Source organism: Ahaetulla prasina, chromosome 2, assembly GCF_028640845.1.
Source record: "Ahaetulla prasina isolate Xishuangbanna chromosome 2, ASM2864084v1, whole genome shotgun sequence".
Lineage (NCBI taxonomy): Eukaryota > Metazoa > Chordata > Lepidosauria > Squamata > Colubridae > Ahaetulla > Ahaetulla prasina.
Window position 1 is genome coordinate 73,476,531 of NC_080540.1, and position 15,294 is coordinate 73,491,824.

General features: G+C 38.3%; 1 protein-coding gene across 2 annotated transcripts in view; it reads right to left on the reverse strand.

The window, feature by feature from the left end:
• Positions 1 to 12,545: 12,545 nt before the first annotated feature.
• The window catches only part of POC1A (POC1 centriolar protein A), a 30,139-nt gene continuing 27,390 nt past the window's right edge, over positions 12,546 to 15,294 (reverse strand). For both annotated transcript variants that reach the window (XM_058165967.1, XM_058165968.1), the window contains one exon: positions 12,546 to 12,781. In XM_058165967.1, the coding sequence (XP_058021950.1) occupies positions 12,683 to 12,781 (99 nt within the window). In that variant the 3' untranslated portion in view covers positions 12,546 to 12,682. The remainder of the gene's footprint in view (positions 12,782 to 15,294) is intronic.

Genomic DNA, 15,294 nt, shown 5'->3' on the forward strand with positions numbered 1-15,294 from the left:
CAGCAAATCTGTCTTTTAAAAGCTGACTGTGAAATAGCTAGGTAAGGAATTCTGTGCAGTATTAAGGTAATTCCGTAAGTAAAATAGATCAATATCTAAACCTTTAGATTGCTGGCTCCAGAGTTTTCTTCTCACTTCTAAGTGTATGGATTGCACTTACAGAAAATGACAGTTGATCTAACTGATTGTTCAGCCAGAGTTTTCAAATAGACACAAGGCTGGAGGTTGCTAAGCCTCCTGCAGTCCTTTAGAAATTGGTATGAACAGTTGCTGGGGGAGCTCAGGTTGGCTGCTAATTATCGAGTCATTTACAATGCACACACACTGTTCTGTGTTCCTATCTCTCTCTTATCCCAGATTATTTTCTGTAGTTGCTATTTTCTGCCATTTTTATTACAGATTTTTTTAAAAGGACGATAAACTAATATAAAGCAGGAAAACGAATTAAAGAGAAAGCTTGAAATGCAAAAAATAAAAACAGAAAAGGAAGAAAAAAAGATACAAAGAAGTATTTACAGAGGTTATTAGTACAATCATAAATTTGCCTGTTATTCTATGACCGCATCATACCTCTCCTTTCTGTAAGCTATCCTGTCTAAACATCAAAACCATAAATGATGAGTTCATTTCCTCTTGTTTCATACAAAAAAAAAAATCTAAACGGGGTTTCCAGTCATCATTAAACATAGATGTTGCCTTTCCTCTGCTCAAAGAAGTTAATTTAGCCATCTCAGCAACTTCTATTATCTTCACCATTCCTCCTATTGCTCACATTGTGAGCAATACTGAATGTTTCCATCTTTTTCGCTTCAGAGATCATGTTCTGTAGTTGCTGTTGTTCTGCAACATTCTTGTCAAAGCACTATTAGTTTGTTTGGATTTTTAGAGAAAAGAAACCAAGCGGTACCCATAATTCTAATCCGTCTTGTGAAGCAGGAATGGGTTAGATTAGCCAGGGAAGTTGTTTGGCATGGTAGTGCTGCCAATTGCTAAGCCAAACAGACAGCATGGAAAAAGGTGTTCCTTTTCCAAAACCAACTCTCTGTACCATAGAGGAGGATGTTGTGATGGTCTGGCAAATAGGAAAGCAATACTAGAAGGTTGGACAAAGGTCTCATCAGATCTTTAATTTTCTGCTCAGCCATTTGATTGCAGAGTAAGACCTTCACAGACATCACTGCCAGTCATCTAGGCCAAAGTCCTTGTATTCTGGTCCCAAAAGAGGGAAACTTTGCATTGTCCAAAAATGCCTGTTTGCCACTGAATTTCAGAGATATAGTCTCATGCTTTGCAGGCCACAAAAATGGGCCATAGATTGCCTCACATTGATAAATGTCCCAAAACTGAAGTCAAGGGCTAACAGATCTATCTGTGCTCATATATATATAAATAATTAAAATGTATATGCCTAGATACACACACCGACTCATGGCTTTTTATCTTCTGAAGATTAATAAACCAAGGCCAGATCATTGTCTGCCCAGATCATTTGGTGCAGAGGAGTTTAATTTGGATCTTGAGAAAGAGGAGGGAGAGAAGATATTTGCTCAACTCTGGGAAAGCAGAAGGCATGAGAAAAAAATTTCAGAACAGCCCCCACCTTGGCCTTGTTGTCCTTGAATGGGGGCAGTGAATGTTTGGGATGGGCTTTCTAAATTTTGTTAAGGTACACACAATGATTATCTTGACCTTGATCGTCCCCCTGATAGGCTTGACACTTTGGCAGAAAAATCTTCCAGGAATCTTCTGGTTGTGTGTTCTTAGATGTATACAGACATAGACCTTCTGAATGTGGTACTTCAGAAAGAGTCCTATCACAAATCTAGCAGAGCTTGGGCCATTTTTATGGTTGCCGTAACATTTTGGAATTCTCTTCCCCAATTAGTGTGATCTGCCATTTCTTTTATATGTTTTCACATTTTAGCCTTCCTCCCACAGCTGCTGCTTCAACTGCCTAATCATACTTTGGATATTATTTTGATGTCTTTTATATATGCACATACATATTCATGCACATACTGCTTTGATAAGGCAGTAAAATGCTGTTTAGCTGTTTACTATGCTGCACAGCATAGTAACAAAGCATCTTATCTTTACACTATTATAGGATAGCTGGAGGCAACGTATAATTTAAATAATCATTACCTGAACCATTTTTGCTTTGTAAAAGAAAATGTTTTCGGGACATGTTGAACCTCGGGTAAACCTATTAGCAATTTATATAATAGTTTTGTTTGTGAAATACATTAAGCTTCTACACCATGGTTAGCCAACTATATTAGCTGTGTTCATATAACATGCTTAGCCAAAAATAACAAGTCATATCATAGTTTACCATGGTAGATGGATTCATACAAAAAAATTACAATACAATGTGATTGGGATTGTTCATATCTGAAAAACAAAGATTTGTGATTTAGCAGAATGCATGAACGCAGCTTATATAGAGTTTTCTATAGGCATAAGAAAATGTGCAGTTCTGCATATTGTGTCTAGACTTTCTCTGACCCACAGTACTTATGCAATGACAGCTTTACCTCAAGCAGCCCTACCTCCCATCCTCTGAAATTGTATTACAGGTAGTCTTTGAATTACGACCACAATTGAGCCCAAAATCTATGTTGCTAAGCAAAACATTTGTTAAGTGAGTTTGCCCCATCTTACGACTTTTCATGCCACAGGTGTTAAGTGAATCATTGCATTTGTTAAGTTAGTAACAGGATTGTGAAGTGAATCTGGCTTGTCAGAAAGTCGCAAAAGGTGATTACCTTTTTATAATGCCTTGGTAAGGCCACACTTGGAATATTGCATCCAGTTCTGGTCGCCACGATGTAAAAAAGATGTTGAGACTCTAGAAGGAGTGCAGAGAAGAGCAACAAAGATGATTAGGGGACTGGAGGATAAAACATATGAAGAACGGTTGCAGGAACTGGGTATGTCTAGTTTAATAAAAAGAAGGACTAGGGGAAACATGATTGCAGTGTTCCAATATCTCAGGGGTTGCCACAAAGAAGAGGGAGTCGGGCTGTTCTCCAAAGCACCTGAGGGTAGAACAAGAAGCAATGGGTGGAAACTGATCAAAGAAAGAAGCAACTTAGAACTAAGGAGAAATTTCCTGACAGTTAGAACAATTAATAAGTGGAACGACTTGCCTGCAGAAGTTGTGAATGCTCCAACACTGGAAATTTTTAAGAAAATGTTGGATAACCATCTGACTGAGGTGGTGTAGGGTTTCCTGCCTGGGCAGGGGGTTGGACTAGAAGGCCTCCAAGGTCCCTTCCAACTCTATTGTTATGTTATGTTATGATTACATGACTGTGGGACACTTCAACCATCATAAATAGGAACCACTTGCCAAACACCTAAATTTTGATCATGTGACCATGGAGATGCTGCAATGGTCGTAAGTGTGAAAAACAGTCATAAGTCACTTTTTTCAGTGCCATTGTAAATTTGAATGGTCACTAAATGTACTGTTGTAATTCAAGGACTGCCTGTATTACAACCCATATTTCCTGAATTATCCAAAATTGCTGCTGCCTCCCAAACCACTCTCAATTAAAAAAAAAATCTATGTCAACTGTTAATAGGGTGATCATCTTACAAGTTATTTAAAAAGTTCCCCAAGTCTAAAAATCCAAAACTGCTTTTGAGGTTTCAACTTCAGAAAACCAGAGCATTTTTACAGTCCCCAGATGGGACAGAGATCGCTATTTTCCATTTATTTTTGTTTTGGTTTGCTTTTAAGGAGTTTCCACGGCCAGGAATTATAAACCAATTGTATTTTGTTTTTGTTTTTTGTTTTTTAAATCAGTAGATGTGCTTTTCCTAACAAGGAAGTAAGTGTAATGCACGGGTCTCCAACCTTGACAACTTTAAGCCTGGTGGACTTCAACTCCCAGAATTCCCCAGCCAGCAAAGCTGGCTGGGGCATTCTGAGAGTTGAAGTCCTCCAGGCTTAAAGTTACCATGATTGGAGACCCCTGGTGTAATGTGTATAGCTTTTAAGAACATGGAACATCAATTTGAACCAGTGTAGCCTGAACCTTCTGAGTGGTTCATATCATAGTCTTGTATGTGTACATGGAAGCCACAGTCCCAGTCAAGTCAATCACTCCCCTTCTTTGCTTGGTGAATGACATTAAACTCAACCATTGAGCTTCTGCCCTAACAAATTCAGCATTGGAAATGGCTCTGCTGGCAAACCGCAATCATCGTTGTTAATTTTTCCTCTCATAAATCTGAATTAGAGCAGCCTGCTCATATTGAGTTTATTTGTTTTATGAGCAGGGAAAGACACATCAGGAATATTGAGCAAAGGCACTGAGGATGTCTCTGGCACCATTGTATTCAACATTTTAAACAGATCATGGCGGCAAGGAAGTATCAAGGAGCGTATCTCAAACCCAAAGGTGTATATGAATACGTGTATAGGTCTGAGGGTTGCTAGCCACGGAAGATTAATTTCTTCTTTCAAGTGAAGAGTAGTTGCCAAATTAGGGGGCAAATGAGCCACCTCTCAAATCAAAGGACAATAGAATAACAGTGCTAGGGTTCCCATTACCACTGCTTTCTCTCTCCTGCCCTCCACAAGCTTTTACCCATCCCTGAAAAAAACATTTGTATTAGTCTCTAGTATGCTCAGGCTGGATGGCACAAAAAAAGCAGCCTGACAACAGAACACTTTTCAACTGCCCACACATCTACGGTCTCTGTGCTGCAGGACAGTCACCAACCCCAAGCTAAAAGATCGGTGGGAGCTACCTACTGAACGGAAACGGAGCATTCTTTTTATTAAGGGGCGATAACAAGAAAAGACTGTCTTTTCCTCAGACTGCACAAAATCTGAACTTGTTGGTGTTCCTCCCCCACATGCTTCAAAAAACTCTGCTCTTCCAGCTGGTAATTTAACCGAGAGCCATGCTAGATTATTGCGGAAGGTTTCTGTAATACATTTATCATATGACCACATTAATAATTCATTTTTTTCAGCCACACAAGGACCTGGTGCTGTTCATGTTATAGTTCAGAATATGATCCTGATACTGAATTACTGAGTATCACAAATGGAGGCAAATGGAGGGTTTGACATCACTAGTGTACCAGCAGCCTGGTACGGAAAACTCCAGGCTGCTGACACACTAGTAACAATCAGTAGACTGCTACTGATTATTTACCATTAAATCAGTGTCAGCTTTTAGCAACCACATAGCTATTCTCCATGACAATCTGCCTCTAAGACAATCCTTGCCCAGGTCCTTCAGGTATTCCAAAATTGCATCCCTCACCACTGTAACTTCCTGCTGGTTGTCCTCATATTCTCTTAAAATTACTGCTGGCTACATTTATTTAACAACTATTACAAAAGAAAGGGACTCGGTGGCTCAGGGGCTAGGACGTTGAGCTTGTCGATCGAAAGGTCGACAGCTCAGTGGTTCGAATCCATAGTGCTGCCATGTAACAGGGTGAGCTCCCGTTACTTGTCCCAGCTTTGGTGGGAAGGTAACAGCGTTCCATGAGCCTTTGGCATTGAGTCATGCCGGCCACATGACCATGGAGACGTCTTCGGACAGCGCTGGCTCTTCTGCTTTGTAACGGAGATAAGCACCGCCCCCTAAAGTTGGCAACGACTAGCACGTATATGCGAGGGGAACCTTTACCTTTACCTTTACAAAAGAAAGTAGGAAAAATTCTGCTTCAATACTATAAGTTGTTCTTCTTTCCTTCGTTTGTATTTGAAGAGGCATTTGCAACTAAGCAGCTCAATAGCAAAGATGTTCAAGTGTTGTGGGGCAGCGGTCCCCAACCTTCGGGGCTTGGCGGCTTGGCTGTGGGGGGGAAGAGGGATCCAGGCTGTGCATGCAAGTTGAGCTGCGCATGCATGCACATGCCTGCCAGCCTTCTGTTCACGCGAGTTGAGCTGCACATGCAAGAGTTGAGCTATATGCGCATGCACACTGGCCCACTTAGCGTGCGACCCAGTTCTGAAGAGGCCACAGCCTGGTATTGGGCCACAGCCCGGGGGTTGGGGACCAGTGGTGGGTTGCTATCAGTTCACACCAGTTCGGGCGAACCGGTAGCGGTGGCGGCAGGAAGCTCCGCCCGCCCACCCACCTGGATGCTTCTGCGTGCATGAGCGAATCGGTAGCAATGGGATTTGGAACCAGCCCCTTTCGGGACCCCTGTTGTGAAGGATTCTGTGCATCAGACAACGATAGATTTGCCCTACCTTCATTCAACTAGGATAAGCAGAAGATATTCTACATATTAAACGGACGCATTCTAGGTTCTTTTCCTTTTCTTTCCCGTAAAGGGTGTGACAATGGAAACTTTACTGAGAGTACCAGACTGCATGTTTTCATAGGCCCACACTAGGGGAAGTCTGAATGGAACAGATCCCAGACAGCTGTTAAAAAAATACTCACTGAGGGAGTGCAAAAGGGAAGTGAAGCAATGCTGAACTTCATTCAAGCAACCCGCACTGCAATTACTCCGTTAACTCTTTCGGTGGTCAAACTACACATATAAACCATTTATGTGAGGAAATTATTACAGTGGCTCTTCACCACGCTGGAAAAACTAAAGAAAAAATGGTGCAAGGCCAGAGTGGCACAATCGAGAAAAAGGGTCTTAAATCTACTCTTTGTGAGAAGGAAGTGAGCATTCCAAATTTATTGTTAGCCATGGAAACTAATCAACTGCACATGCAGTTATGTGTGGACCCGATCTCTTGAACTGATGCAGATTTATTTTCTCTGCTGGAACAGCCCAGAAAGAAGATTTTAAGCAGATGCTAGAAGAGGAGCATTCTTCCCCAACTACAGATTGAAACAAAGAGCCCAGTGGAGCAATTTCACCTTTCTAACTTAAATTTGCAGAATAACACATTCGATGTTAGGCAGATCTCTGCTGAGAGCGAACAACCCAGAGGAGTCCTAGTAGTAAACACTAAATCCAGTCTTCCTGCTCTAAGCAGTGCTAGGCAGCTGACTGTGCCTATGTTAAATTTCCCCAACAAACTACTGCTGCAAAATGCCATAAGAGAGTAAAATGGCAATCAGGTCCAGCTATTTCCAGTGTTACTTAGCACTCTGTCTAGGATTTGTTCAAAATGAATGCTATTCCTGCCTCCATCTTTGGTAATGTTTGTCTCTATAAATATTCCGGGGCAGCCACTATAAAGCATACCTGTTATAAATCTAATCCCATATTGAAGGTTTACATTCAGAGGGAGTCTCCATACTAGAGGTATGGTTGACCCAGGCAATTTTTTTTTTGCTCCTTCTAGGCAAGCCCATATTTTTAAAACATATATCATTCATCATTCACCCCAAACACTTATTTGAGTAAAAATTTATCAGTGTTAAAATAACAACAGTAGGAATTGATTTTTGTAACTTAAAAGGCTATGTTAAACCCAGAATTTAAAGCTGGCTTAAAAAATGGGAAACTGAAATGAACAAGAACTCTGTATTTAAACAGCTATTCTTATCCATTCTTGGAAATGTATATTGAGATCAGTTCATGCATATTACATATGTACAAAATTACTGGTTATCCCTATCAGAATGAGGCATGGAGGCATATGGAAATTAAAAATAGTTGTGCTCAAAGTGACTATGTGGATATAGAACAAGAATGCAAACATGTCTCTCAGTGCTTTCTCTTTAATTATAAGGCAATGTTCTGTAACCAAGAATCAAATTATGGTTAATTATAACTGTGATGATCATATTGCCTACTCCACTTTTCTACAATTTGATGGTCTCCAAATAGTAGAATAACAACTTCCGGAATTTCAACTACACTTTGAGTTGGGGAAGGACGCCTGCCATTGAACATCAAAGTATGTTTCCATGATAAGCCAGAATGGCCTTTTCCCCACAACCAGTTGGAAGTGAGATCAATCAACCATCGACCAAAGCTATAAATTTTAAATACCTGTTAGTGCTAAAGTAAGAAAAAGAAAAAGCTAGATTAGATAAATAGAATAGAATTTATTGGCCAAGTGTGATTGGACACACAAGGAATTTGTCTTGGTGCATATGCTCTCAGTGTACATAAAAGAAAAGATACGTTCATCAAGGTACAACATTTACAACACAATTGATGGTCAATATATCAATATAAATCATAAGGATTGCCAGCAACAAGTTATAGTCATACAGTCATAAATGGAAAGAGATTGGTGATGGGAACTATGAAACGATTAATAGTAGTGCAGATTCAGTAAATAGTCTGACAGTGTTGATGGAATTATTTGTTTAGCAGAGTGATGGCCTTCGGGAAAAAACTGTTCTTGTGTCTAGTTGTTCTGGTGTGCAGTGCTCTATAGCGTCGTTTTGAGGGTAGGAGTTGAAACAGTTTATGTCCAGGATGCGAGGGGTCTGTAAATATTTTCACGGCCCTCTTCTTGATTCGTGCAGTATACAGGTCCTCAATGGAAGGCAGGTTGGTAGCAATTATTTTTTCTGCAGTTCTAATTATCCTCTGAAGTCTGTGTTTTTCTTGTTGGGTTGCAGAACCGAACCAGACAGTTATAGAGGTGCAAATGACAGACTCAATAATTCCTCTGTAGAACTGAATCAGCAGCTCCTTGGGCAGTTTGAGCTTACTGAGTTGGCGCAGAAAGAACATTCTTTGTTGTCCTTTTTTAATGATGTTTTTGATGTTAGCTGTCCATTTGAGATCTTGCGATATGATAGAACCTAGAAATTTGAAGGTTTCTACTGTTGATACTGTGTTGTCTAGTATTGTGAGAGGTGGAAGTATGGAAGGGTTTCTCCTAAAGTCTACCACCATTTCTACGGTTTTGAGTGTGTTCAGTTCCAGATTGTTTTGGTTGCACCATAAGGCTAGTCGTTCGACCTCTCGTCTATATGCGGATTCGTCATTGTCTCGAATGAGACCAATCACTGTTGTGTCATCTGCGAACTTCAGTAGCTTAACAGATGGATCATTGGAGATGCAGTCATTGGTATACAGAGAGAAGTGGGGAGAGCACACAGCCTTGGAGGCCCCTGTGCTAATTGTACAGGTATTTGATGTGATCTTGCTTAGCTTCACCTGCTGCTTCCTGTTTGTTAGGAAGCTTGTGATCCACTTACAAGTCTGTTCCGGTACCTGTAGTGGTTTAGCTTAGTTAGAAGAATGTCTGGAATGATGGTATTGAATGCTGAACTAAAGTCTACAAAAAGGACCCTTGCATAGGTCTTTGGAGACTCAAGATGCTGTAGGATGTAGTGCAGAGCCATATTAACAGCATCATCTGTTGATCTGTTTGCTCGGTATGCAAATTGCAAGGGGTCTAACAGCGGATCCGTGATGGTTTTTAAGTAGGAAAGCACTAGCCTTTCAAAGGTTTTCATGACTACAGATGTTAGAGCAACTGATCTGTAGTCATTCAGTTCCTTGATGGTGGGCTTCTTCGGCACTGGGATGATGGTAGAGCGTTTGAAAGAATAAAGAATGAAGACAATGGAGTAAATACAAAATGGGGCTTTATTTTACTACCAGATTACATTGTCGCTGTGAGAATGGGAGTAGAGAAACTATCTCTCATGCTGGATCGCTGACATGTAGCTTTTTTCCATCCTTCATATGGAAAGAAATATACAGCACTATATAATTACAAATTGACCACAACATTGCTTTAGTTTAAACTCCTAGACAGGAAGGAAAGTGGGCATTGCTTAAACACTGCTTTTTTTCACTGTATTTGAGTACGTTTTAACATGTTCCATGCCCACAAGAGCCAAAAATATTCCTTTGCTTCAGGCCCTAGGGAGTATTCCAAATGAAAAGAGCTGTTACTAAAAACTTCAGTGAGGTCATATGTTTGGCAAAGTTAATGGCAACAAATTAAACTGCTGTTTTAAGAACTTGGCTTAGCATTGGCCTCTGAGATGCCAAAAAAAAGTCCCTTAACTCTTTGTAATCTGCTCCAGACCCAGCCACAACTCATTTCCTAAGCTGTATATATCACTGGAGTATTTAAACAGGAATTTGCATCAGACAACTATTGAGTTGTTTCCTGAAAAAGCAGTTTGCAAGATGAGGAATGCAGCTGTTTCATGAAGTTACATGCAAGGAATAAGTATATTTGTAATCCTCCCCATTAGGAATATTATTTAAAGCTACTGATGTACTTGAGTTCACACATCACACTAAGTCAAAATGCAATTTGACCCTGAGTTTAGTCTGCTGTTTGAACCTGATGGCTGATTCAACAAACTATAATTAAACCAGAGTTTGGCAAGATGTGTAAACAAACTCTGTGAGTACTAATTAGAATTGTGACCATAATGCAATAAAGATATAGTGATCAGACTGATAAAAAAATTAAAGCGAACTTCTCTTAAAGGGGAAACCTAGGAAAAAAAGCACTATCAAGATTGTCAAAGTAATGATAGTAGATCACCAGCTTTATATGCACTCTTACTAGCAGGTTTATTGCTAATTCATCTACAACTTTGTTACTTAATGGGCAACCAAAAGATCAAAGGAAACCTCGATAATTTGAGCAACATCTTGGCAAGCGCTTCAATTCCTTAGGTTACAGCTATAGTGATTAGGCTTCTCATTTGGGTATAAATTGCTTGGGACTTTTCAGTGCCTGTGGCTTATTCTCAATGCAAGTTTGAAATATTGCCTAGCCATTTAAAACATCCAAGGTACAGCAACAGATGATTTGGATCAGGCCTTTCAGTGAACATCTGTATGGATATCCAGAACCACATGAAAATAGCCCCATAAGCAGAAGGGCCACAAAAGTTAATATATATCTAGTATAGAAATATCACTTTATGTGTACTTATCTGCAACTGAAAGTGGATTTTAAAATGACAGACTACAAGAATGACATGGAAAAAATGTAATATTGGACATAGAAAAGAACCAGCTGATGTCTTAATAATTCAAAGCCATATAGAAATAACGAATCAAGAGAGTGACCTGGATAATGTTTTTATATTAGATCTACAAAAGAAGCTTCTTAAAGCTTTCAAAAATTTTGTGTGAAGGGACAAAAAAAAAGGGGGGGGAGAGTTTTAGGACTTTATCTGAAAGGAGTAAAGATCAAGATTGTTAGAAATAAAAGGAAGGAATATAAAGTTGATTTATTTGATCAAGGCTCAAATAGATATTTGAGATATAGTATCTCTGGTAACCCTTAATGGATTTTTGCTGACATCAGCATTGAAATGATGTTTTATAAGTTTGTTTCCAGATGAGAGATGGATATGGGAAGAATATCACTTTTTTGTATTTTAAAAGGTGTGTTTTGTTTGTTTGTTTGTTTTGTTTGTTTACATTTATATCCCGCCCTTCTCCGAAGACTCAGGGCGGCTTACAGTGTGTAAGGCAATAGTCTCATTCTATTTGTATATTTACAAAGTCAACTTATTGCCCCCCCAACAATCTGGGTCCTCATTTTACCTACCTTATAAAGGATGGAAGGCTGAGTCAACCTTGGACCTGGTGGGGCTTGAACCTGCAGTAATTGCAGGCAGCTGGTTTTAATAACAGGCTTCTTATAGCCTTGAGCCACCACGGCCCAAGTGTTTATACTTGTGATAAAGGCAGGAAGTCATTTCTTCATACATTTTTACTACATTCTTATTTTTTTCTTTTCTGTTTCTCTAACTTCCTTTTTCTGTATCTTCTTTTTCTTGTTTCAGTTTCTATATTCTTATATTTAAAAACACCAAATTAATGAATGTTTGGGGGAAAGTAATTACAGTACCATTTGTAAATAATAGAAGTATGGGATAGGCAGTTATGGCAAATGAGTCTATGACTAGGAACAAGATCTGAAATAGATAAAGAGAGAAAATATACTAAAGGTTCTGAGGTTGATAACCAGACAAATAATGTTGAAATCAACATTAAAACACAACAGCAATGTACTTTTTTTACAGAGAAACATAATATCAGAAGTATATGAATCAGCATGGTGTACTCATTTAGAAGTTGGACAGGATGAGGAAGATCCAAGTGCAGAAACACTTTCAGCCACGGAACCTCAGTGGAGGATTTTAAACAGATTATCTCATTTCTCAGCCCAACCTACCCCACAATTTTCTTATATTGGGAATAAAAGGAAGTGGTGGATGGGACACTCCACTAAATAAAACACCTAGAATTCTTTGGAGAAAAAGCAAACAGAGAGAAAGGCAGGTATAAACCATAGATCTTTGTGTGTAAATAATTATTTCAGATGTTCTTCTGGCATTTGAGATTCAAGCAGAATCTCCCCAAAGCATCAATCATGGTTTTTATTTAAAAAAAAACAATTTGAACTTTATGCAGCACATTTGTAATTGAGACGTCTTCTATTTTTTAATGAAAAACTCCCACAGTGTGTCATATGCATGAATGCACCCACACACAGTATTTCAACAAGTCTACTTCAAGTTCGAAAAGATTGGTTTCAAAATAAGAATATCCATTTCTACTTTCATTTCATTTTTGTTTAGATTTGAAATGTTTTTTGCTAAATAAACCTTGGACATCAGAACAGCAAAGCCAAGCAACACATCTGGCCATTTTTAATAAGAAAGGAAAGTTTAATCTTAACCAAAATGTATTTACAAACCTTATTAGCTATACAGTTTATTCTAATAAAATATATTTCACTTTAAAACCCTTCACACGAAATATCTTCATCAGCTTTGGGGGAGAATCAAGTAGCTTTACTATGAGCAATTTTTTGTTGATTCTCAAGACACTCCTTCAGCTTGTCTTCTGTTAATGTCAATCTTTGTTCTAGAATGGACACAGTCTGCAAAATGAGAAAGATAATGACCAAATGTGCTATAGGGTTAGCATAAGACAACAATTCTATGTAACTACTTAGAACAAGTCAGATTCATTTGAAACTACCATCTGAGGATATCTGTAATATAACACATCTGTAATATAATATATACATCTGTAATGTAGTAATAACATCTGTAATATTAGGCTATGCTGCCCATTTTATTTAAGGATATCATGGGCAATTTTTCTAAGAAAGGAGTGCAATAGAATAAACTATTAAAAAGCAATAAACTCACACAAAAACCATGCACTGACAAAAGCACAATATTGCAGAAGAAAACATTTCACCACATTACATATCAAATTTGCTGGCCATTCCCTATAATTTAATGGGAAATTATTATCCAAAGTAGAAAAGTATATAATTAAGCTTTGGGAAAAGCTAACATGAAAAAAAAATATAGTCTTAATTCCACAGGATGGAGAATTGTCCTTTTTCCAATTTTGCTTCTCCTATTAATTGATCTTACAGCCTCAGGAAGAACAAGCTTTCTCTTTTATATATTTGTTTCGCTTCTCCAGCATAGGTCTTTTCTACAAAACATTAAACAATATTGGACCCGATCCCAATCTAAAAGAACTCTCTGATCATTAAGTATAGGAAGAGACCCTTTCAGAAATGTAGTGACTTCCCTTTCAATTCAAGAGCTTCCTTGAAGCAGGAGAAGAATAGGGACTGGTAAAAATATTTTAAATTAAACTTTACTCTCATCCCCACAGGTATGAGTGATAGCAACTGACTGATACCGAAGACAGCAGTAATATACATTCAAGGTCACCGTGGTAGAGCAGTAATTTGGAAGTATTTGATATGAGAAAATTTCTTATTGCTTGCAAAGAAATATCAGAAATAAATCCATTTTGAAGCTATAGCCAAGGTTTTGTTTTGTTGACCACAGAAAATTATGAGAAGATTGGGGAATTAACTTTTGCGTCCTTTTTTGTCTCTGTATGTGTGCCTTCAAGTTAGTTTTTTATTCCTGGCAACTGCCTGGATAAGTTCCTGCAATTTTCTTGGCAAGATTTTCAGAAGTGGCTTGCCCATATCTGCTTCCCAGAACTCAGAGAGTGACTGGTCAAAGTCACCCAGTTGGCTTTGTGCCTACAGCAGAATTAGAACTCATGGTTTCCCAACTTCTAATCTGCTGCCTTAATCACTAGATCAAACTGGCTCACTTTGCAGAAGTCTAGCACATAATAAAGCCAGGCTCATATATATTACTAGGAAAGCTAAATTATCATTTTTCATTAGATATCAAATTATTATATTCTTAGCAATTTACAACATCCCTGCTAGAATATCTTACTGTCATGAAGCCAAAATAATAACGGGAATAAGTTTTCTATTACTTCCATGTTGAGTAGCTGATGCTATAAGAACGCCATAAATCCCTACAGGTAATCCTCAATTTACAACAATTGGCACTGGAATTTTGATAACTAAGCAATGCAATTGGTAAGTATGTCATCACGTGGAGACCCAATTTTATGACCATTCTTACTACAATTATTAAACAAATCACACGGTTGTTAAGTGAATCACATAGTTATTAAGCAAATCTTCAAGTCCACCACAACAAATTAACTTTGCTTGTTGGAAGCTGGCTGAGAAGGTCATAAATAGCAATTATGTGATTGCAACATGCTGCAATCATCCTAAATGTGAGCAGAGAAAGGATATAATGGTTATAAATTCGAGGAACGATCGTAAGTCATTTTTTCTGAGTCCATCGTAACCTCAAACCATTGTTAAATGAACATTTGTAAATTGAGGACTAACTGTAGTAGGGAAATGGGCCAGGTACAGCTTAGGAAAACACCATGCACCAAAGTTTGCTGAATGATACAGAGTTCTACACAATAGGATTAAGCAATCTGGTAATGGTTCCGTTAGTTTCCTTAATCTCTTTTAAACCTTATGACTGATTAAAAAAACCCACATATTTAAAATGATTGTGGCTATATAGCTCAGACAGATTAGAAAGTTAGAGTGATGCTTCTTCAGTGTAATGTGGTATGTATTTAGATCCCTCTGCTGTTCATTCTAGGGTACTAATCAAAGAAGTGCTAATAGTACAATATAGTTCTTGCTTGAAACTTCTTCAAGTTCACTGCAACAAAACTTTTCTTCCGGAATTTGTCACCATGGAGGAACAATATAGAAAAAACTCTTACCCAACCCAAAGTATCTTAAAGATTGGGGCCATCATGCGGTAATGAAGCAAGGTTTTTCAAGTCAAAAAACATTTTAAAGCTACTAAGCATGGACTACTACAGACTATATTTTTAAATATTGCAGATAATAAACATTACATACAACAAACGTAAAGTATTTTTGTGTACATGAATAAAAGGACTACATAAAACGATCAGAATATCATTTCTCCGTTACCCTCAGTATTTTTACAACTTTTTTTTTCCAGGGATGGCATTACATTAGGTTTGAAAGGAAACTACAGCCACCTATCTCCACAA